This window comes from Rhinopithecus bieti, unplaced genomic scaffold (genome assembly GCF_001698545.2).
Source record: "Rhinopithecus bieti isolate Rb0 unplaced genomic scaffold, ASM169854v2 scaffold_12, whole genome shotgun sequence".
NCBI lineage: Eukaryota > Metazoa > Chordata > Mammalia > Primates > Cercopithecidae > Rhinopithecus > Rhinopithecus bieti.
In genome coordinates this window covers 1,145,422-1,170,481 of record NW_016803028.1, presented here as the reverse complement: position 1 = coordinate 1,170,481, position 25,060 = coordinate 1,145,422, and the positions used below count along the sequence as shown (strand labels likewise).

The window sequence follows — 25,060 nt, the reverse complement described above, 5'->3', positions numbered from 1 at the left end:
CCCGGGCTGGAGTGCAGTGGCCGGACCTCAGCTCACTGCAAGCTCCGCCTCCTGGGTTTACGCCATTCTCCTGCCTCAGCCTCCGAAGTAGCTGGGACTACAGGCGCCCGCCACCTCGCCCGGCTAGTTTTTTGTATTTTTAGTAGAGACGGGGTTTCACCATGTTAGCCAGGATGGTCTCGATCTCCTGACCTCGTGATCCACCCGTCTTGGCCTCCCAAAGTGCTGGGATTACAGGCTTGAGCCACCGCGCCCGGCCAATACATAATATTATTAACTATAGCTTTCATGTTGTACATTAGATCTCCAGGCTTTGTTCTACTTGACTGAAACTTTGTACCCTTTGACCTAGCTCCCTATTCCCCCTCCTCCTCCTCCTCCTCATTCCCTCCCCAGTAACTTTCTACTTTCGGTTTCTAAGAAGGGTTTTTTTTTCCAAGTCTTTCTACCCTAGATCAGTATTAGCTCTACTCAGTAAAATCCTGTAGTGACCTTTTTAAGAAAATGTTTTCAGTAATAATAGCATGGTTACCAGCAGTTCATGTTTGCATTTGCCATACCACCCAAGGCATGGATGAGACCTGGGCCAGAAACAACAAGGCAGACTCCTGGCCTAAAAGCAAAACAGAATTTATTTTATTAAAATCAGGTCAAATGTAACAACTGATTCATAACACTTTAGTGTGAAACACGGCAACCTTGGACGTCAAAATAAAGACCTACAGGTCTATAGTATAACTGGTAAAACCATTATTAGAATATTTTTAATAAAAAAATTTCATATACATATATATATATATATACACACACACACACACACACACCTTTTTTTTTTTTTTTGAGATAGCATCTCACTCTGTCGCCCAGGTTGGAGTGTAGTGACACAATCAGGGCTCACTGCAGCCTCAACCTCCTAGGCTCAGGTGATCTTCCCACCACAGCCTCCCAAGTAACTGGGACTACAGGCAGATGCCACCATGCTCGGCTAATTTTTTGTATTTTTTTTTTTTGGTAGAGACAGGATTTCACCATGTTGCCCAGGCTGCTCTTGAACTCCTGGGCTCAAGCGATCCACCTGCCTTGGCCTCCCAAAGTGCTGGGATTACAAGCATAAGCCAGCATGCCTGGCCCAAAAAAAGAAAGATTATATTTATCGGATTTCTTGCAAGAAATAAGGTACCTATCATTTTCACACTTTATATCACTGACCACTTATTTTGATCCTACATCTGGGCTAAATCAAGTTAATGGCCTACAGAAGCAAATTTTTGACTGCTGAGTTCACTTTTGTATGAAAAACAGGTTTTTTTCATTTCTTAACAAATAAATATAACGTCAACTGATCTTTGATAGGAAAGTAATTCTGAATGCAGTGTTTTGCCCAAAATCTTTTTTTTTTTTGAGACGAAGTCTCGTTCTTGTCCCACAGGCTGGAGTGCAATGGCTCGATCTCAGCTCACTGCAACCTCCACCTGCTGGATTCAAGTGATTCTCCTGCCTCAGCCTCCCAAGTAGCTGGGATTACAGGTGCCTGCCACTATGCCTGGCTAATTTTTGTATTTTTAGTAGAGATGGGGGTTTCACCGTGTTGGTCAGGCTGGTCTCAAACTCCTGACCTCAGGTGATCCGCTCGCCTCAGCCTCCCAAAGTGCTGGAATTACAGGCATGAGCCATCACGCCTGGCCCCCAAAATCTTTTAAAACTGAACTTGAGGCTGAGGGCAGTGGCTGATGTCTGTAATCCCAGCATGTTGAGAGGCTGAGGCGGATGGATCACTCAAGCCCAGGAGTTCAAGACCAGCCTGGGAAATATGGTGAAACCCTGTCTCTATAAAAAATATAAAAGCTAGCTGAGTGTGGTAGTGTGCACCTGTAGTCCCAGCTACTTGGGAGGTTGAGGCAGGAGAATCCCTGGAACCTGGGAGATGGAGGTTGCAGCAAGCCGAGATGGTGCCACTGCACACTAGCCTGGGGGCGAGAGTGAGACTCCAAATAAATATTCAACTTGAATGTTTTACCCTTCGGTATGACTTTCTAAGCTTAAAGCACTCAGGGAAAAGGTATCTTAATATAATTCAGTTTGCCATTTTACATTTATAAAATAATTTCTTAAAAATTTCTGTTCAAGACAGACTTGAAAATAAGTAATTATCACCAAGTAAACTAAACTTCTAGAACAGTACTATCCAACAGAACTTTGCATAGTAATAGAAATGTTCTGCATTTGCAGTATGATACGGTAGCCACTGCTGACATGGTTGCTGAGCACTTGAAATGTGGCTACTACAAACTGATAAACTATGATTTAAATGTTATTGAATTTTAATTAATTTAAATGTAAACAGGTACATATCGCTCGTGGCTACTATACTTGCCAGTGCAGTTCCAGAAGTTCATTCAAATAGCAAAAAATTTTTAAATACAAATTTCTACACCGGGCATGGTGGCTCACACCTATAATCCCAGCACTTTGGGAGGCTGAGGCCAGCGGAACACAAGGTCAAGAGATAAAGACCATCCTGGCCAACATGGTGAGACCCCATCTCTACTAAAATACAAAAATTAGCTGGGCATGGTGGCGCACTCCTATAGTCCCAGCTACTCAAGAGGCCGAGGCAGGAGGATTGCTAGAATCCAGGAGGCAGAGGTTGCAGTGAGCTGAGATCGCACCACTGCACTGTCCAGCCAGGCGACAGAGTAAGACTCCATCTCAAAAGAAAAAAAGAAAAAGAAAAAAAAAAAGAAAAAAAAAAGTATGAACTTTTAACGTCTTAATCATTGTTCTAGCATTTTTTACATTTAGGCATCAATTAATAACTATAATTTAAATGCTTTCCAAGCTAAATGAAAAGATTAAAAATATTTGTCATACGTAAATAAAGTGGCAGAAAATGCTGACAATAGTGTTACTTGATGGCCTATTTTCTTCAGGCTCAAATTCACAAGTTTCTTATCACAGAAAAAAAACTGTTCTGGTGAGGTCTAGACTTTGAGATCTTATTAGTTTACATTTCTTAGCAACTGAATTACTAGTTTCATTTTGGAAATTAGAAAGTGTATTAAAACTAACATAAATGAAAAAAGTATGATACATATTACCGTGAGAGTCCAAATTCTGCTTAAAAATTACAACTGTAGGGGAAAAAAATCGGAAGAAAATGACCAATTCTTAACAGTTGTGAGATCATAGGTGATTTTCATTCTCTTCATCTTGTTCTCCTTTTTTTTTTTTTGAGACGGAGTCTCACTCTATCGCCCAGGCTGGAGCGCAGTGGTGCAATCTCAGCTCACTGCAACCTCTGCCTCCCGGGTTCAAGCTGATTCTCCTGCCTCAGCCTCCTGAGTAGCTGGGATTACAGGCGTGTGCCACCACATGAAGCTGATTTTTGTATATTTAGTAGAGACGGGGTTTCACCATGTTGGCCAGGCTGGTCTCGAACTCCTGACCTCAGGTGATCCACCCGCCTCAACCTCCCAAAGTGCTGGTATTACACGTGTGAGCCACCGTGCCCAGTCAATTTTCATTTTTTCTTGATGCTTTCTATATTTTCCAAGTTTTCCAAAATGAACATTTTAAAATGTATTAATTTTAATAATAAAAGGGGTAGTAGTTAGGTAACATGGATACACACTAAAAAATCAGAACGCATGGAACAGGTCCCAAGAGTCACATTGTGAACCAAGCATTTTCTGGGGTGTAGTTGTGAGATCCAACACAAGGTATCACACATCAACTCACTATCTGATCACCAGTGATTCACTCTGCAAAATGGCAATGTGTTCCACTATGGTATCATTATTCTTTTGATGTGGCCCTCAGAGAGTTTTCAATTTTTTTATCTTGTTATTTAATATATTCTTCTATAATCTTTCCAAATGAACTCACCCTTAAGCTGAAAGACATAATAGTTCTACCCCAAAATATTAAAATGGAAGTGAAACAGATTTTAGTTTACCTGCCTGTCAGATATCCAATCGCGGAGGCAGCATAACAAGCCTACGAAGAAAGAACACTGGGACTTGAGCATATTGGGATCCTTATGGTACATTTATAAGAGCAACTTACTATTAAATTAAGAGACAAAACATAATGGTAAANGATCACCAGTGATTCACTCTGCAAAATGGCAATGTGTTCCACTATGGTATCATTATTCTTTTGATGTGGCCCTCAGAGAGTTTTCAATTTTTTTATCTTGTTATTTAATATATTCTTCTATAATCTTTCCAAATGAACTCACCCTTAAGCTGAAAGACATAATAGTTCTACCCCAAAATATTAAAATGGAAGTGAAACAGATTTTAGTTTACCTGCCTGTCAGATATCCAATCGCGGAGGCAGCATAACAAGCCTACGAAGAAAGAACACTGGGACTTGAGCATATTGGGATCCTTATGGTACATTTATAAGAGCAACTTACTATTAAATTAAGAGACAAAAACATAATGGTAAAGGGATCCTTATAGTACATTTATGAGAGCAACTTACTATTAAATTAAGAGACAAAACGTAATGAAAAGGCAGAATTAGAACACTTCCCATCTTAGTAATAAATGTTCTATGCATAAATTTCAAATAACGGTTAAGGTTATCTAATTTTCAGTTTTTCAGGAAATTTGTTCATATGTATGTTATTCGATACATCCTCTTACGATTGCTTAAATATCTGCAGGATCAACAGGAATGTCCTATTTTATTAATGATATTGGTAATCTGTTTTCATTCTTTTATTCTTCATCGGTCTCATGAGGAGTTTATCAAATTTATCCTTCTTTTCAAAGAACATATTTGTGCCTTTGTTGGTATTTCTCTATTGTTTTCTATTTCATTGATTTCTGTTCTCGTATTTATTATTTCAGTCATTTTGAATTTGATTTGCTTTTCTTTTTCCAGCTTCTTAAAATACAAATTTAGAACACTGGTTTTTAATTTTCTTTACTAATAGACTTGTTTAAAATGATTCCCTCTAAGAACTGCTTTAGTTATAGGTTACAAGTTTGAGATTGCATCTTTTCATTATCATTCTATTCAAAATATTTTCTACTTTCCATTGTGATTTCTTCTTCAACCTACTGGTTAATTAGGATCTGTAGTGATATCTCCTTTTTTATTCCTGACATTGGTAATCTGTTTTCTCTACTTTCTACTGTGTAATTTTGGCAAGTTGCTCTACATCTCTGTTTCCTCATCCATAAAACGAAAATAATTCAAAGCACTGCTGTGAGGATGAAATCAGTTCATATGTGTAAAACACTCAGAATAGTGCCCACACACAGTAAGCTCTCAAGAACAATGAACTTGCTGACAATCTGCCTACTTGCTGACCAATTGGTCAGTATGTCTTGATTACTCTATGGATCTAATCAAAGACAATCAAGTCACCCCCAACTACATCTTTCTCTTTAGCACAAACATGCGCCTGAATGCCTTCGCCTGTTTTCATGTTCCCTCTGAATCATTCTGTCACTACCCTTAGTTCAGGCACCATTTAAGTTTTCCTCTGACTACCACAGAGTCAGGCTGCTTGAGGGACATATCCACTGGGATGTTCCACCAACATCTCAAATGCATGTGTTCAAAACTGAACATCACCTTTCTCCTCCAGACTGGCTCTTCCCTCTATATTCCCAGTCTCAATCACAGACAGTAAGATCCACACAATCAAGCAAGCCCAAAATCTAGGAATCATGTCCAGAGGAGCCTGCCTCCTCCTTCCTAACTGGTTAATGACTACTTATCCTTCTGGACAGCTCAGACATCATCTCCTGTGGGAAGCTGAGCCTGGGTACTCCTTCTCTGGGCTTTATAGCACCCTGGGTATCTCTCTATCACAGCACTTACCACCTTATAACACAATTGTTTGTGTCTGTCTCCACAGCTTGGCTGTAAGCCCCTTAAAGCCAGGAACTATCATTCATCTCTGTATCCAGCACCCAACACAGCACATGGGACCTAAAGAACCCTCAATTAAGCTTATAGGGGCTGAAATAAAACTTAGAGACAGAGGTCATGCTATGTTGCCCAGGCAGCCTCTAATTCCTGGACTTGAGTAATCCTCCTGCCTCAGCCTCCTAAGTAGCTGGGATTACTGGCATGTACAACCATGCCTGGCATCATCTTTCTGAAATACAAGCCTAATTACATCTCCCACCTGTTTAGAAAACCTTTAGTCTCCCCATTGCCTATTGTTAAAAAAAAAAAAAAAGTTCAAATTCTTTTTAGATTCTCCACAACCTAACCTCAACCTACCTACCCGTCTCACAGCTCACCATGCCTTTACCTACCTCGATGGAACCACATGAACTAACATTACCTCTACAGGCAATCTTCTCTGTCCTCAAAGCGAACCAGTCATCCCTTCTGCGCTACTACATCTATTGTGAGAGTTATAATAGATGAGATTTTTTCTATAAGTCTTACCCTCACCTTCCAAGACTGATCAACTTGAAGATCAAGACTAAACCTCACTCCTCCTTTACATCCCTCTCCCCTACAGGTTATGTACCACAATCCTTAGTATACAATACTTAGTCAATAAATGTTTGCTGTGTAAAGAAATCAGTAGCAGATATGTCATCTCTACAAAAAGAGTTAAATATAGGTTCAATTCATAGGTCAATAGCTTCATTTTTTCACACAGATGAAAGAACAGAATGTTGTTCTAACAAAGACAAGTAAAATGCAGAAGCAACAGAAACTCAAGCCTTGCTAGTTTTAAGATAAAAAAATACAAATCTCAAACTTTGTAGATAAAGAATGTCATTCAATTAATAAATAATGCATAATATTAAGCATCCACACCATGTGAAAGCACCAACCATGCCAGGCACTGTGGTGATATAACAAATGAACCACAACTTCTGCCCTCCATGCACTCACGTATGATGGCAAAAGGCACCATTTAGGGCGGCCAGGCAGTTGTTTGGGCAAGAGGAGGCAAGAATCTAAATTAGAAAGCAACAGTGGAAGTGTAGAGCAGGAATACTTAGCCTCAGCTGGACTGACAGTATGTGATATCACAGAAGTGGATTCTCGATCTTTTAAGCTAGCACTACTGAGAGAAGGGCAACGCTGGATTGATGCACTTAAAGTGGATTGACAAAATGTCGTATCTTCCTTATCCTGCTTCCAAATAAGACTAAGAAAGGTGGCAGCATGATGTGGTGGAAAGAGCGTCAGGCTAGGATCTGAGACATCTGAGTTTCCATCAAGGCTTTACCATTTGTGATATCCTCCACCCTGCCCCGAACCGATCATACAACAAAGACTTGGCCTTCACTCATTTATCCCACAGGTAACCTCTGAACACCTTGCTTATGCAGGCATCACACTAAGCACTGGGGGTACACATGTGTCGTGAAGAAATAATATTCCCGCTCTAATGGAGCTTGTAGCCTAATAAGGAAATCAGACTTTACTCATAAACTGTCCCTTCCAATCATGACATACAATATAGTAGTAAGAGAATGGACTCAGACCCAGAATACGTAGGTTCAAATCCTGGCTCTGCTACTACCAGCTGTGTCACCAAAGGCAAGTTTTACTTAACCTGTGTCTTTTCTCAACTGTCAACTAGGTATAACAACACTTAATATTCAACAGTGATTGATATATGTGTAAAGCAGCAGAAGAGTGGTAAGCGCTGAGTGCTTGCAATGCATACCTACCGCTATTATTGATCATTCCCAGTAACGGATTCAGACACCTGCGTCCATACTCACCGCTTGCTCATTCCTCATCCCGATGTACTTGATGCCTAGCTGCTGGGCAGCAATGGCGATTTCGGTCACTGGGATGCCTACGATTCCAAATATGTACTCCACATCCTGAGGGACGAAGAACAAGAGAGTAATCTCCCATGGCCCCACCACATCGCCACATCCTTCTCTCCCTCCCAGACGCTAAAAGGAAAACCCCCGACTCCCATCGCCCATTTCTACTCGTCTCCGAGACAACATTGCGGTCTCCGCCAGCTTCCGTAGGAGCCTTTCTTTCCAGGAAGGTCCATCGTACTTGCGTTTTCAGGGCCTGGGCGATGACTGTAGCACCAGACACCTGCTCCTCGCTGCGCTCTGCGAAGTTACTGTCCGGCATCTTCCACCGAAAAGCTCTAGGCACTCACGCAGCCGACAAACAAGCGGAGTCACCCAGCAAGGCAAACGCGAAAACGGCGGCACGCCCCCTGTGGGACTGCACCTCTGACGGACAGGAGGGCAACCAACTCTCTTAAACAACGGGAAGGAAGAGGCGGTCTAAATTCGTCCACTCCCCGAGAGACGTGAGAATGTAAACACGCGCGTTCTCCAATCAGAACTGCGCTCTCTTCCCGGCTCCTCCATTTGCGCGCTAGAGTGCCAGAGGGCGGCGGGACTAGCAGGAGACTGCTGCCTATCCAAAGCAGATAAGAAACCGAACTGTGAGGCCTCTCGCCATTGTCTTGGAGTCGGCCAGCCGGAGCGTTTTCGGGGCTGTAAAGGGAGAGTAGCGCATGCGCATATTCGGGGCGGAAGGCGCGCTAAAAGCAGGTGCGGAGGGGTCGCGGCGCGGCGCGGCGCGGCGCGAAGTGGGCGTGGTACCGGCGTGCGGCCCAGACCCCGCCCCTGGCCGACCAGGGGGCTGCGGGAGGGCTGCGCAAAGGCTGCCGGGGCCGGGAAGCGCGGCGCGCCTCTCTGGTTGGGGTTCTTTGCTTAGTGTCTTGCTGCTGTGCTACCGCGTTGAGTTTTCTACGCATTTACTTACATGCTTTGTGGTTTACGCTCTCATAATCTTGTAGTTTTATAGTCCTTAAATGATTGTAACACACGTTACTAAAATCCAGAAGCAGATGTGTACCCCAGCAAGAGTTAAAATGACGGTGAGAGTCGGTAGATCCAGACCGTGCTTGAGACCCTGAATCCTGTTTCCTACCCACTATTCAGCCATTGGGTCCCAAGCGATGAAGTAGAGCACCTTGAAGGTAATATAGAGCACTGTTTTCTCCAGCCGTTGCTACTAATCCGTATTACTCTCCGCTCTTCTCTTTCCAAAGTTAGGAACTATGGCGTTTCATAATTCTAGGTTGGGTCCCTACCTACAACCAGCCCTGCACCCGATAGCCTTTTAAAACATTTTTGTGTGAAAATCGTTTGCAATGTGCAATATCTGAAACTACTGCCTTGGTGTCATTAGACCCTCTGCTCAATGACAATAAACGTAAAATTTCCAGTTATAATAAACAGTGGAACTTTAATTTTTTGAGGATTTAGAGTCATTTTAAGCAAAAAGACCAGTGATGAGTGGACAGTAAAGAGATGAGAGGGGAGTGGGTCATGGGTAGTGAAATGAATGAGAAGCACTGGAAGTGAAAGGATTTCTAAACCCGGACATTTTCAAACTCTAGTCCTGGGTATTTTCAAAAGTTCTTCCCCTCTTTTTCTCAACCCCTCAACCCCACCCCAAGCAGAGGAGAGTGAAGTTTATTGCCTCCCTGGGGACTGTGTTAGTTCATTTTCATACTGCTATAAAGAAATAAACCAAACTGGGTAATTTATAAAGAAAAAGAGATTTAATGGTCTCACAGTTCCAAATGGCTGCGGAGGCCTCAAAATCATGGCAGAAGGTGAAGGAAGAGCAAAGGCATGTCTTACATGGTGGCAGGCAAGAGAGCGTGTGCAGGGGAACTGCCCTTTATAAAACCATCAGATCTCATGAGACTTGCTATGGTAAGAACAGCATGGGAAAAACCCCCTCCCCATGATTCAGTTACTTCCCACTGGGTCCCTCTCACCACATGTGGGGATTATGGGAGCTATAATTCAAGATGAGATTTGGGTGAGGACACAGCCAAACAATTCTGCCCCTAGTCCCTCCCAAATATCATATCCTCACATTTCAAAATGAATCATGCCTTCCCAATAGTCCCCCAAAGTCTTAACTCATTTCAGCATTAACTCAGAAGTCCACAGTCCAGAGTCTCATCTGAGACAAGGCAAGTCCCTTCTGCCTATGAGCCTATAAAATCAAAAGCAAGCTAGTTACTTCTTAGATACAATGGGGTACAGGTGTGCGGTAAATATACCTATTCCAAATGGAGAAATTGGCCACAACAAAGGGGCTAAAGGCCCCATGCAAGTCCAAAATCTAGGGCAGTCAAATATTAAAGCTCTATAATGATCTCCTTTGACCTCGTGTCTCACATCCAGATCATGCTGATGCAAGAGCTGGGCTCCCACAGCCTTGGGCAGCTCTGCCCCTGTGGCTTTACAGGCTACAACCCCCGCGCGCAGCTGCTTTCACAGGCTGATATTGAGTGCCTGCAGCTCTAGGCACATGATGCAAGCAGTCAGTGGATCTACCATTCTGGGGTCTGGAGGATGGTGGCCCTCTTCTCACAGTTCCACTAGGCAGTGCAGCAGTAGGGACTCTGTATGGGAGCTCCCACCCCACATTTCCCTCCCACACTGCCCTAGCAGAGATTCTGTATGAAAGCTCTACCCCTGCAGCAGCTTCTACCTGGACATCCAGGCATTTCCATACATCCTCTGAAATCTAGGCAGAGGTTCCCAAACCTCAATTTTTTACTTCTGTGCACCTGCAGGCTCGACACCATGTGGAAGCTGCCAGGGCTTCAGGTTTGCACCCTCTGAAGCCAGGCCTGAGCTGTGCATTGACCCCTTTTAGCCATGGCTGGCATGGCTGGGATGCAGGACACCAAGTTCCTAGGCTACACACAGCAGGGGGACCCTGGACCTGACCCATGAAACCATTTTTCCTCCTAGGCTTCTGGGTCTGTGATGGGAGGGCCTGCTGTGAAGGTCTCTGACATGCCTTGGAGACATTTTCCCCATTGTCTTGGTGATTAATAGTTGGCTCCTTATTACTTATGCAAATTTCTGCTGCCAGCTTGAATTTCTCCCTAGAAAATGGGTTTTTATTTTCTACTGCGTCATTAGTCTGCAAATTTTTCAAATTTGTATGCTCTGCTTCCTCTGGAACACTTTGCCATTTAGAAATTTCTTCTGCCAGACACCCTAAATCATCTCTCTCAAGTTCAAAGTTCCACAGATCTCTAGGGCAGGGGCAAAATGCCACTAGTCTCTTTGCATAGCAAGAGTAACCTTTACTCCAATTCTGAATAAGTTCCTCATCTCCATCAGAAACCACCTCAGCCTGAATTTTATTGTCCATATCGCTATCAGCATTTTGGTCAAAGCCATTCAATAAGTCTCTAGGAGGTTCCAGACTTTCCCACATTTTCCTGTCTTCCTTGAACCCTCCAAACTGTTCCAACCTCTGTCAGTTACCCAGTTCCAAAGTTGTTTCCACAGTTTCGGCTGTCTTTACAGCAGTGCCCCACTCTCTGCATTACCAATTTTCTGTGTTAGTCCATTTTCATACTGCTATGAAGAAATACCCAAAACTGGGTAATTTATAAAGAAAAAAAGGTTTAATAGATTCACAGTTCCACATGGCTGGAGAGACGTCACAATCATGGTGGAAGATGAAGGAGGAGCAAAGGCACGTCTTACATGGCAATAGGCAAGATTGTGTGCAGGGAAAATCCCATTTATAAAACCATCACAGCTTGAGACTTACTTGCTATCACAAGAACAGCATGGGAAAAACCGTCCCCCGTGATTCAGTTACCTCCCACCAGGTACCACTCATGATATGTGGGGATTATGGGAGCTATAATTCAAGATGAGATTTGAGTGGGGACACAACCAAACTATATCAGGGACCCGTCTAAGAGGGTGACTTCTTTCAAGTCTCAGAGTATGTTTAAAAAGAAAATGCAGATTTTGCACTCTATTCTAGAATGTATCCATATTTTAACTTTAAAATGACATGTATTAAGTTATAATAAGGATAAAATCCAATGCCCAGATCTTAAATGTTAGTCAGATGAGTTTTGACAGTTTTGTATATATATCTATCTATACCTATGAAATCACTACCCAAAATAAAAATGACGTTTTAAACTGCTTACCTGTCAAGTAAAATTGACATTCCAGAAAGATGTGAAATGGGCTGGGCACAATAGCTCATGCCTGTAATCCCAGCACTTTGGGAGGCCAAGATGGGCAGATCATTTGAGATCAGGAGTTTGAGGCCAGCCTGGCCAACATGGTGAAACCCCATCTTTACTAAAATACAAAAATTATCCGGGTGTGGTGGCACATGCCTGTAATCCCAGCTATTCGGGAGGCTGAGGTGGGAGGATCACTTGAGCCAGGGAGGTAGAGGTTGCAGTAAACCAAGATTGCACCACTGCACTCCAGCCTGAGTGACAGAGCAAGACCTGTCTCAAAAAGAAAAAAAAAGAAAGATGTGAAATCATCTTTGCACTTTGAATAGTCCTTGACACAATGTCCTTGTTGGAGAACTACAGACCCCACCCCCTTCCATCATGTATTATTTATATCAGTACCTTCTGTGACAGTCTCTGCCCCTGTTGCATCAGAGTCACTTGGAAAGCTTTTTCCAAATAGTTACTTGGGCCCTACCCCAGATCTCCTGAATCAGCATCTTAGGACAAGTTAGGCACCTGTATTTTTTAAAAGCTGCTACCTGTTTTTGCTTTGCAGCCCAGAGTTGAGAACCCTAGCTCTGTATTCGTGCCAGAAGCATGACTTACTAATTAAACATATAATTGCCTGTCACCAAAGTAATACTGTTGATTAATTTGGATTGACAGATTCAAGGCTGATTTGACATTGGCAGAACAAGCTGTATCGATGGCAGATAGTCAGTTCACTGGCCCTACTTCTGTGTCAAAAGAAGCACTGACAGAACCACTCAGTATGAAGTGCAATGAAAACAACTCTGAATTGGAACAAATACCTGGAATCCAGTTAACTGGTTTTGCAAAAGGATAAATACTCAACTGGCTGGATTCTGCCATTTAACAAAGAGAAAAATCATTGGGATTGTTTAAACTAGCTTTCACCTTTACACCTTTCAGTTCAGGATGCAGTGTTCAATTGTTAACTTGGACTTGATGATTCAGCAGAAGGAAGTGATTTGAGTTCTGGCTCCTTGGATTAACGGGGCCAAGGAGCAACTCCTTTGCAATCCAGTTGTAATTACAGCCAGCTTGTCCAACCCTTGGCCCAGGACAGCTTTGAATGCGGCCCAACACAAATTCATAAACTGTCTTAAAACATTATGAGATGTATGCAACGATATGCAACGACCCTTTCTTTTTTTAGCTCATCAGCTATCATTCGTGTTAGTGTATTTTATGTGTGGCCCAAGACAATTATTATTCTTCCAGTGTGGCCCAGGGAATCCAAAAGATTGGATACCCCTGACAGAATCCCAGGATTCTTCTGCAATTTCTCAGAGGCCCTCTGTGCATACTCTGTAAACACTATCCACTTTCTTTATTACTTTTATTGGCAATAGGTGTAACATTTTATTTGTTGGATATTTTACTGAAATTTTATTTGCTTTTGCTTATTTACTGATTGGTGGGAGGAAGTCAGAGGAGGAATAAATCTAACCTGTTTAAAAGAAAAGGCTAAAATATTCATAACATGCTCTCCAAAGAGCAGAGCTAGTCATCAAAGAAGCTGCATACCAATTACTCTATTTGTGGGTTCTGGATTTAAGATTATGAAAAAGAGCAAATTGTTGGTTTTCTTCTATCTGGGCCAAGGAGATATCCAGGCAACCAGGTAATTTAGTAAGAGTTGCAAATATAGTGCCTGGAGAAAATTAATTCTCTAAAGACTGCAGCTTCTACAGGCAGTAACTCTTAAAGCCCCCAAATTGGGATAGTGCATTTTAATTTCAATACACTAACAAGGACACTAAAAATCCTTGTGATTATTTTAAGGCATAACACTAGCTGAACTTGTGATTAAATATTCTCACAAATGTGTTATCAAAATGTGAAATGTTTACTTATCAAATGAGGAAATTAATCAAGGTCATTTGTGATACATTATAGAAGCTAAAAATGAAATTGCCTGACATAAAGATGATGAAACTGAAACTGAATATCTTAAAAACAAAAAAGGCAGAAACAACAAAAAAAGGAATCTATATACAACACTATTTTGTATAGCAATGCGAAAACTGTACAGCAGGAAATGTGCTGTAGGAAATATGTCACCATAGGAAGTAAAATAATGTAATGAAAAGGTTCTTTGAATAAAGTGGGTTAAATTGATTTTCTTTGCTTCTTATTAAATTTGTGGACTTCAAAGTACCGAAGCTCAGCAATAGGCTTGAAACAAACCCAGTGAAAAGCAACTTTATTATTGAGCTGAGGATTGATATCAATAATAACTCACTAATAAAAAAGCTTGATAATGAAACTCCCAGTGCCTGATGTCGGTTGACAGACACTGAGAGTTTTCCCCAGGTACCCTGTGACCTAGAGAAAGCTTGGATTCCTGCCTTTGGCTTGGGCTGGCAAGCCCTGTGTCTTTACTCTACATTTTGATGCCAGGGAGACCCAGGACTGGAGCAGGGAGTGCCGTGGGAAGAAAACACAAGGAATGTTGTTCCCTTGTTTTAGTTTTGTGTTCATCCATTATGGATTTGTTTTTTTTGTTTGTTTTTTTGTTGTTGTTGTTTTTTAAGAGCATTTGAGATAGTTTGACAGCAGCAGTCATTACATCACTGACGAGGACGTTTACTTCTGTAAAATGCACCAGAAAATAGTGACAACTGTATGTTGTGCTATGAGGGTGTAAGAGATTTATCTCAAATGGCTTAGAAATCATAATATAGGCCAGTGTGATGGCTCACGCCTGTAATCTCGACACTTTGGGAGGCCGAGGTGGGCGGATCATGAGATCAGGAGATTGACACCATCCTGGCCAACATGGTGAAACCCTGTTTCTATTAAAAATACAAAGATTAGCTGGGTATGGTGATGCGCGCCTGTAATCCTAGCTACTGGGGAGGCTGAGGCAGGAGAATCGCTTGAACCCAAGAGTTGGAGGTTGCAGTGAGCCGAGATTGTGCTGCTGCACTCCAGCCTGGTGACAGAGCGAGACTCCGTCTCAAAAAAAAAAAAAAGAAAGAAAGAAAAGAAAAGAAATCATAGTATTTCTCCGTATGATGAAACTCCACACTCGGGGGAGTGTCCCACAGGGTAGGGGGGCAGCTATCACCCATGAAATCTGGTACTAGTGTTGAAATATTTTCTGTTTTCCCTTGCTTCCTCTACCATTAGCATTCATTACAGCCCTTTCCTTTAACTTTTTAATTTGTACTTTATTGCTTTGTTTTGAGTTTAATCTATTTTCCATGTCAGCAAAACAAAGACTTATCTCTAGGGAAGAATCTCTGAGTGATTCCCAGGGTTTGGGGGTTGAAATGGGGACATCTTCATGATGAACTTAAGCCCTTAAACTTCTTTTTGCATCATAACCTTTGAGTTCTTCTTTGGAGCTTAGCTGTGATTTATTGTTTTCACTTTAAAACAATACATTTAACATGTATGACATCTTTCAGACACATGAATAGGATCAGAGATTAATATACACCCATGTACCCAGCCCCTGGCTTAAGAAATACATCACAAATATAATGAAGCCCCTGGGTGTCCTTTCCCCATTACACCTCCTTTCCTGTCCTGCAGAGGTAACCGTTATCTTGAATTTGGTGTTTATAATTCCCACATTATCCATTCTTTAGATGATGGATATTTGGGTCATTTTTATTTTTTTTGGTGTAAAAACAGTGTGCTCTGAAATTCTTGCATGTTTCCTTCTTGTGCACATGTGTGAGAGTTTCTACATATATGTCAAGGTGGAGGTCATCATCATTTGATCTCCAAAGTATTGTACCAATTTATATTCCCAAGATCTGTGTATGAGAGCTACCCTTTCTCCATAGTCTCAATTGTGGAGCTTTAAACATTTTTAGATGTAAAATGGCTTCTCAGTTCCATTTCGCTGACTACTAATAAGGTTAAGTTATATTTGTATATATATATATTGGCCATGCCTGTTTCTTTTTCTGTGAATTACCTGTTTATATCTGTTGCCCATTTCCTTATTTGATTCTTTTTTGCTTTTTGATTTGTAGATGCCCTTTATGTATTCTGAATGCTAATTATTTGTCTTTTAACTTTGTTAATAGTGATTGTAGAGGTATAAAGGGTTTTTTTGTAGTCACATTTGACAATTCTTTTCCTTTTTTTTTTTGTAACTTGCTAAAGAAAACTTTTCTAACCTGAGGTTATGAGGATTTTTTTGGATGTCAAAAAGTGTAAAAGTTTTATTTTTTATATTTAAGTCTCTACCTGGAATTGATTTTTGTATGTTGAGAAGTAGGAATCCATATAATATATGTCAATTAGATTTGCTGTGTGATTAACCACCCCAAAACTTAGTGGGTTAAAAGAACCACCATTTATTTAACATATATTCCTATGAGACTGGGCTCTACTGGGCTCACTTGTGTGTCTGGTGGTCAGTTGCCAGTGAGCTGAGTCACTCAGCCCCTGGAGGTTAGCTGGTTGTCCACTGGGGTAGCAGGCGTATTGGCAGTGAGCCACAAAGCTCTCACCACTCAGCAGACTAGCTGGACTTCTTCATTTGAGGGCAGCAGGTTGCAAAAGGGAATAAGCCTCATTGTGCAAGCCTCTGTGTGCAGTGTTTGCTAACATCTCATTAGCCAAAGGAAGTTATGTGACTGGGCTCAGACTCTGAGTTAAAGGCATTAAAGTTACATGATAATAGAACATGGATACAGAGAGGGGAGCAGTTGCTGGCCTTTTTTATAGTCAATTTACCATAACATCCAGTTGTCCAAGCACCATTCATAATATAGTTCATTCTCATCCCAGTGATACATGATTTGCCCTCTGTGGAATGTCATGCTCACACATTTATGATATATTTCTGTACTCTGTTCTTTTCCTATCCTAACACCAATCCCACACTATCTTAATTTCTCTATTTTTAAAATAAGTCTCGATGTTGGTAGGACAAGTAGTCCCTGGACTTCATTCTTTTGAAGCCATCTAGTTTATTATAGTAGTTTTAAGGAACTAGAAGGGGTGGAAGAGGAAACTTTAGATTAAAAGGGATTTTAAAAATATAGTATTTTTTAATGGGCAAGACTAAACTACCATGTCTAGGGATGCACACTGGGTGATAAAGCTATTTTAAAAGACAAAGAAGTGATGACTATAAAAGTCAGCGTTATGGTTGCTTGATGCCTCATGGGTAATGTTGTCAGATTTAGAAAAAAAAAAAAACCAAAAAAAAAAAACAGGACACCAAGACTCCCAGGTGAATTTGAACTTTAGATGAACAGTGCATAATTTTTTGTAGTGTAAGTATGTTCCAACATACTTATTTATCTGAAAGTTAAATTTAACTGGGCCACCTGTATTTTACCTGGAAAAATCCTGATTTTATTCAGGGTGATAATGTGGTTTACATTGCCCAGCCTTCCTTGTAGCTAGGAGTGGTCACGTGTCCACACGTGGGCCAAAGCAATTTAAATAGGAGTCACTGGGCAGGGCTTTTAGGAAAGCTGACTCTTGCCTTTGTCAGTTTTATTATCGGATTTGTATCACTTCATAAGAAAAAATGCCTTCTTTTACTATATTCTCGCACACATTGAGTAGCATTAGGATTATTGTTTCCTTTATGGTTAGAAAGAATTCTTCTAAAAACTATTTGGGCCTGTTTTGAGGGTGGAGAATGGGAGGGAATGATTGTTTGATAACTATTTCTTCTATGATTGTTGGCAAGGTTTAGTTTTGTCTTTTATCTGAAGTTTTGATAAAAATATATTTTTCAATCCCAGCTACTTTGGAGGCTGAGGCACAAGAATTGCTTGAACCCAGGAGGCAGAGGTTGCAATGAGCTGAGATTGCACCACTGTACTCCAGCCTGGGTGATGGAGTGAGACTGCCTCCAAAAAAAAAAAAAAGAAAGGAAAAGAAAAGAAAAAACAAATATATATATTTTTCCTAGGAAATTACCCATCTAAATTTTCAAGCTTATCAATGTAGGATTGAATGAGGTGATTATTGTTTATTTTTAAAATTTCTTCTGCATTTATAGATTTCTCTTTATTATTATTTATTTTGTATATTTGTTTCTCTTTTTTTCTTAATTCAGTTAGCTGATCATTTGTCTTTACCTTTTTTTTTTCTCTAAACAACAACTCCTTGGACATACTTATTCATTCTCTCATTTTCTGTTTTCTAATTTAATTTCCACTCTTATTTTTATTTCCTTCCTTTTGCTTTCTTGAGCATGCCATTACTCTTTTCCTCACTCTTACCACCTTTTGTTAGTTTTACAATCTCTACACTGCCAGAGTTAATAACATTTGCACTGTGTTCTATAAACATAATCCTCATGTTTATTTTATATTCAAGGCTCTTGCCAGTTTTTCCATTCACCTCTTAGTTAGCCGAAGATTACCCTCTATGCATTTTTTCAAAGAAGGCTGATGAGGCCGATGAGAATAATATTCCCTGAGTTCTTACATTTTCATACCTATTATCTGGCTTTTTTTCTTTACTTCAACCATAGGTTGACATAATATATAATTTCCGGCTTATATTTTACTTTTCAGAAGGATTCTATAGGCTTTTACTGGCATTGGTGTTATTGTAGTAAAGTCTGAGGACAGCCTGATTTTTTGCCCCTAATAAATGCCCTTTATCTTTTTATTTAGCTTCCCAAATGATTCTTACTTTATCTTTGAAGATCAAGAATTTTACTAGGCCATCTGCTGATGTTGACATTCTGTTCCTTTCTTTCTTGAGTTTTGCTCTCTCTTTTCAGTCTAAAAATTGAAATAATGCTTTTATTTCTGGTGAGTTTTCTTCAATTACATCTTTAAATATTTTGTTTGCTTCATTTTGTTGTATTTTGTCTATTGTATAAGAATTTACCCTACGACCTATTTAGCAGCTTAAAACAAGACCCATTTATTATCTCAAAGTCTCTGTGTGTCAGGAGTCTGCGCATAGTTTTACTGGATCCTCTGGTCAGCATCTCACAAGGCTGCAGTGAAGTTGTCAGTTGGCCTCATGGTCTCATCTGAGGCTGAGTTTTCTTCCAAATTCAGCTGATTGTTGAAAGAATGAATTTTCTTGCACTTGTAGTGGCTTGCCTCTTCAAGGTCAGCGGGGGAGAGAGTGTGTCTGAAATCTTGCAGCACCCCAATTCTTTTTTTAAAGACCTGATTAAGTCAGACCCACCAGGATCATCTCTTTTGATTAACTAGATTAACTGGCTGGGGATTTTAACTACATATGTGAAAGCCCTTCACCTTTGTCAAATTCTATTGGCTAGAAACAGAGCACAATTTCCACCTGCACTCAAGAAAAGAGGATTATACAAGGAGTCATCTTAGGGTGTGTCCACCGCACATTATTTTTTTTTCTTTTATGTATTTTCCAATCATGCATAGATGGATCTCGTTCACCTGTTCTCCCTGTCTATCATTTCCTGTGGACTCCTTTTCAATTCTGTATTTCCATTCATGTTGCTTATTTATTTACAGCATCGTCTGATTGCTTTTGCTGCTTCTGTCTTTGCCCTAATTTCTTGATGTTTTAATTTTTTTTCTGTTTTTTTCCTAAGCTCTGCCAGATAATATTTCATCTGTCCCCCCGCTTTCTATTCCCCACTCCCTTCTTCCCTCTTCCCCTCCTCACCTTCTCCTCTTCCCCTCCTTTCCTCCCCTTCTCCCCTTTTTCCCTTTCGTCTTTTAATTCTCTCGTCTTGGTCTATTTTGTGCTTTTATTTAATATAAGCATTTTTTTTCACTCATGGCTGAATGTTTTGTCACACTTTTATTTGCATTGTGGCAATTTTCTGGGGTATAACCTTTGTTGTGGTATCTTTCAAAAGATCTTGAGCTTTTTATTTACTCATTTTTGAGTGAGTGAGTTTTTCCTCTACTATTATTTGTAGGAGGTTTATGTGTGAACAAGGCCATTGGTTCACAGTTATTTTTTCGTAGCACATTGAAGATTTTGTTTTCTTACTTCTACTGTTACCCTTGAAAAGTCTGCTGTTTTCAAGTCACCATGTCTTTAAAGGTAATCTCTTTTCCCTCTGGTTGCGTCTAAGATTTTCTTTTTTTTTTGAGACGGAGTCTCGCTCTGTTGCCCAGACTGGAGTGCAGTGGCCGGATCTCAGCTCACTGCAAGCTCCGCCTCCCGGGTTCACGCCATTCTCCTGCCTCAGCCTCCCGAGTAGCTGGGACTACAGGCGCCCGCCACCACGCCCGGCTAGTTTTTTGTATTTTTTTAGTAGAGGCGGGGTTTCACCGTGTTAGCCAGGATGGTCTCCATCTCCTGACCTCGTGATCCACCCGTCTCGGCCTCCCAAAGTGCTGGGATTACAGGCTTGAGCCACCGCGCCCAGCCAGAATTTTTTCTTCTTAAAGTATTTGGTGTTCTGGTTTCTTTATGTTGTGTGTAGATTTCTTTTTGGTTGTCCTGAATCTATGGATTTCTGTATTTTATTGGTAAAATTCTCACCTATTTTACCTTCAAACATGTGTCATGTGTCATTTTATGTGTTTTCTCCCTCTTTCTCTCTTTTTTTTTTTTTTTTTTTTTAAGTCAAGGTCTTGCTGTGTCACCCAAGCTGGAGTACAGTGGCACAACCATAGCCCACTGCAGCCTTGAACTCCTGGGCTGAAAATCCTACCACCTCAGCCTCTTGAGATCCTGGGACCACAGGTGCACACCACCATGCCCAGCTAATACTTTTTTACTTTTTGTAGAGATTATATTGCTCAGGCTGATCTTGAACTCCTGGCCTCAAGCGATTCTCTCATCTTGACCTCCAAAGTGTTGGGATTACAGGTATGAGCCTTTGCACACAGCCTGTATTTTCCCCTTCTGAAATTCCAATTAGAAATATCGTGGAACATTGTGAATATCTTCCATGTCTCATCTTCTTTTTTTCCCTTTTGTCATCTCTGTGGTACATTATAAACAAATTTTTTAACAATTCTAACTCCCATGCCACAAAATCTCTCCATTTGGTTTTATTTGACAATATCTTTTTTTTTTTTTTTTGACACAGAATCTCTATTACCCAGGCTAGGGTATAGTGGTGCGATCTCAGCTCACTGCCGCCTCTGCCTCTAAGCTCAAACAATCGCCCTACCTTAGCCTCCCAAGTAGCTGGGACTTTTTGCCATGTTGCTCATGCTGGCCTCCAACTCCTAGGCTCAAGTGATCCTCCTACCTTGGCCTTCCAAAGTGCTGGGATTATAGGCGTGAGCTACCACTCCCAGCCAACAATATCTTTTTTTTTTTTTTTACCAGTTTTAGAGTCCTCTGGGTACTTCTTTAATCACCTTCAGTGTACTTATTTGACAATTTGCACTAGTAATCCTTCCATCTGAAGCTGTTGGGGGCCTGATTTTGCTGTATTCTTTAACTTTCTTGCATGATATTTGCTTCCTTGTGTGTTTTGTAATTTTGAATCGTGAGCTCTTGTTTACCTTGTTCTTCAACCCAGGACACTCAATCTTCAAGAAGAGAGTATCTGCATAGGCTTTTCCAGGCATCTTAGGACTGTCAACATCTCAGAATCAGTTTGTGCTCATTTCTTGGCATAGAGTTACCTGCGTCGTATATGGTGTGAGTTTTTGAATCATGAACCAACATAAGGAAGACCTTTTATTATGTTGGTTATGACTTTCAAGGAGTAGTTTTTTTCCCCTGCTTACAGCCCAAGATGAGATATACAAGTTTCCATATCAGATAGTTACTTTGGCAGGCAGGCAGGCAGGCAGATATTTGTTTGTTTTTGTCCATCCTTTCAATAAAGGAATCATTCCTTAAGGTTTCTAGCTGTATGCACAGATCTCACTCCAACCTCCACATGTTGTCTTTCTGACCTTCATGGTCATTAAAATCTAAACCCCTTGGGTATCAAGATTGGGACATGTTCCAGTACCACTTCACCACTCCAGTTTTCAGTTACTTGTTTTTAGTTTTTATTTTAAAATGCTGTTTTAAAGAGAAGTTTTAGGCTCACAGTAAAATTGAGCAGAAAGCTTACATATACTCCCTGTCCCAATACATGCATAGCCTTCCCTATTATCAATATCCCAGACTAGAATGAATGGTGTGTTTGTTATAATCAGTGAACCTACACTGACACATTGTTATAACGTTAAGTCCATAGTTTACATTAGGATTCACTTATTTCTCCCTTAACCCTTGGCAACCACTGATCATTTTACTATCTCTGCAATTTTACTTTTTCCACCACTGGAAATGTTACGTATTGGAATCATACAGTATGTAGCCTTTTCAGATTGGTTTATTTCCTTTAGTAATGTACATCTAAGGTTCCTCGGAATCTTTTCATGGCTTGATAGTTCATTTCTTTTTAGCACTGAACAATATTCCATTGTCTGGATGTACCACGCTTTATAAATCCATTCACCTACTGAAGAATATCTTGATTGTTTCCAAGTTTTGGTAACTATGAAAAAAACTGCTGTAAACACTCCTGTGCAGTTTTTTGTGGAGACATAAGTTTTCTGCTCCTTTGGGTAAATACAAAGAATACGATTGCTGAATCATATGATAAGAGTATGTTTCATTTTATAAGAAAATGCCAAGCTGCCTCCCAAAGTGGCTGTATCATTTTGTGTTCCCATCAGCGATGAACCAGACTTCCTGTTGCTCTACATTTTCAACAGCATTTAGTCTTTTTAAAAATTGTTTTGGGCCAGGAGCGGTAGCTCACACCTGCAATCCCAGCAATTTTGGGAGGCCAAGGCAGGCGGATCACCTGAGGTCAAGAGTTCGAGACAGGTCTGACCAACATAGAGAAACCCCATCTCTACTAAAAATACAAAAATTAGCCAGGCGTGGTGGCAGGTGCCTGTAATCCCAGCTACTCGAGAGGCTGAGGCAGGAGAATTGCTTGAACCCGGGAGACGGAGGTTGCAGTGAGCTGAGATCGCACCACTGTACTCCAGCCTTGGGGACAAGAGCGAGACTTCATCTCAAAAAAAAAAATTGTTTTGTTTTTTCCTTCTACCAAACTAAGCATTTAGTCTTGTCAGTGTTTTGGATTTTGGCTATTCTAATAGGTGCATAGTGGTATCTGATTTTTTAAATTTGCAATTCCCTAAGGACATATGATGCTGAGCGTCTTTTCCTAAGTTTATTGCCATTTGTATATCTTCCTTGGTGAGATGTCTGTACATATCTTTTGCCTATTTAATTTAATTAATTAATTAATTTTTTTTTTTTTTTTTTGAGTCCAACTCTGTCACCCAGGCTGGAGTGCAGTGGTGCAATCTCGGCTCACTGCAACCTCTGCCTCCTGGGTTCACGTGATTCTCCTGCCTCAGCCTCCCGAGTAGGTGGGACTACAGGCACGAGCCACCACACCCAGCTCATGTTTTGTATGTTTAGTAGAGACGAGGTTTCACCATGTTGGCCAGGATGGTTTTGACCTCTTGACCTCGTGGTCTACCTGCCTTGGCCTCCCAAAGTGCTGGGATTACAGGCGTGAACCACCACGCTTGGCCTTTTGCCTATTTTTTAATCAAGTTGTTTACTTTCTTATTGTTGAGTTTTAAGAGTTCTTTGATATTTTGGATAACATTCCTTTAACTGATAAATCTTTTGCAAATATTTTCTCTCAGTCTGTAGCTTATCTTCTTCTTTTCTTGACAGTTTCATTGGCAGAGCAAAAGTTTTACATTTAGTGAAGTCCAGTGTATCAATTCTTTCTTTTTTGCCCAATGCAAGGTCATCTAGATATTCTCCCATGTTATCTTCTAAGAGTTTTATAGTTTTGTACTTTACATTTAGATCTATGATCTGTTTGAGTTACTTCTTGTAAAGGTTATAAGATCTTTATCTAGATTTATTTTTTACGTGTGGGTGTCCGTTTGTTCCAGCACCATTTGTTGAAAAGACCGTCTTTGCTCCATCACATTGCCTTTGCTCCTTTGTCAGAGATGAGTTAACTACAGCCTGTTGTGCAGTCGTGCACACTTGTAGTCCCAGCTGCTCAGTAGAGTTCCATAGTTTTCTTTAGGAGGCTGAGGTGGAAGAATTGCTTCAACCTAGGAATGTGAGTCCAGCCTAGGCAACATAGTGAGACCTCATCTGTAAAATAAATAAATAAATACATACATAAATACACACATAAATAAATAAGACCAGTTGACTGTATTTATGTGGGTCTATTTCTGGATTCTCTATTCTGTTCCATCTATTTGTCTGTTCTTTGGCCAATAGGTAAAATATCATATTGTCTGGATTACTACAGTTTTATAATGTCTTGAAGTTGGTAGTGTGTGTTCTGACTTCATTCTTCTTTGATATTGTCTTAGCCATTCTTGGTCTTTTTAACTCTCCATATGCAATTTATTTTTATGTATTTCTTTAGAGACAGGTCTTGCTCTGTCACCCAAGCTGGAATGCAGTGGCATGATCATAGCTCACTATAACCTTGAACTCCTGGGACCAAGTGATCCTCCCACTTCCGTCTGCTGAGTAGCCAGGACTGCAGGTACACATTGCCTTGCGCAGCTAACTTAAATTTTTTTTTTAATTTTGTAGAGAATGTGGTCTCTCTATTTTGCCCACGCTGGTGGTCTCAAATTCCTGGCCTCACATGATCCTCCTGCCTTGCCTCTTAAAGTGCTGAGCTTACAGGCATAAGCCACTGCTCCATATACAGTTTAGAACCAGTTTGTTGATACCTACAAAATAACTTGTTGGGATTTCAGTTGAGACTGTGTTGAATCTATAGATCAAGTTGTTGGCAAGAATTGACATCTTGACAATATTGAGTCTCTGCATTTATTTAGTGCTGCTTTGATTTCTTTCAACAGAGTTTTGTAGTTTTTTTCATGCAGGCCTTACACATTTTTAAAAGATTTATACCTAAATATTTCATATGTAGGGTACAAATATAAATAATATTATTGTTTTATTTTATTTATTTACTTGTGCGACGGAGTCTTGCTCTGTCGCCCAGGCTGGAGTGCAGTGGCGTGATCTCGGCTCACTGCAAGCTCCGCCTCCCAGGTTCACGCCATTCTCCTGCCTCAGCCCTCCTGAGTAGCTGGGACTACAGATGTCCAC

The 25,060-nt window shown here is 40.7% G+C and overlaps 2 protein-coding genes across 8 annotated transcripts in view; one reads left to right on the top strand and one right to left on the bottom strand.

Moving 5' to 3' along the window:
* The window catches only part of HACL1 (2-hydroxyacyl-CoA lyase 1), a 44,895-nt gene extending 36,414 nt beyond the window's left edge, over window positions 1-8,481 (bottom strand). The window contains exons 1-4 of one of the 6 annotated variants that reach the window (XM_017881773.1): window positions 8,014-8,481; window positions 7,722-7,826; window positions 4,311-4,351; window positions 533-613 (exon numbers count right to left, since the gene is read on the bottom strand). In XM_017881773.1, coding sequence (XP_017737262.1) covers window positions 533-613; window positions 4,311-4,351; window positions 7,722-7,826; window positions 8,014-8,094 — 308 coding nt within the window. In that variant the 5' untranslated portion in view covers window positions 8,095-8,481. Of the gene's footprint in view, window positions 1-532; window positions 614-3,955; window positions 3,997-4,310; window positions 4,352-7,721; window positions 7,827-8,013 lie in introns of all 6 variants that reach the window. The other 5 variants (XM_017881854.1, XM_017881945.1, XM_017882017.1 and 2 more) reach the window with 5 other exon arrangements.
* BTD (biotinidase) overlaps window positions 8,382-25,060 on the top strand; it is a 46,882-nt gene continuing 30,203 nt past the window's right edge. The window contains exon 1 of one of the 2 annotated variants that reach the window (XM_017882352.1): window positions 8,382-8,525. The gene's annotated coding sequence lies outside the window, so the exon portion shown is untranslated. Of the gene's footprint in view, window positions 8,526-24,445; window positions 24,483-25,060 lie in introns of those variants that run through there. The other variant, XM_017882284.1, reaches the window with a different exon arrangement.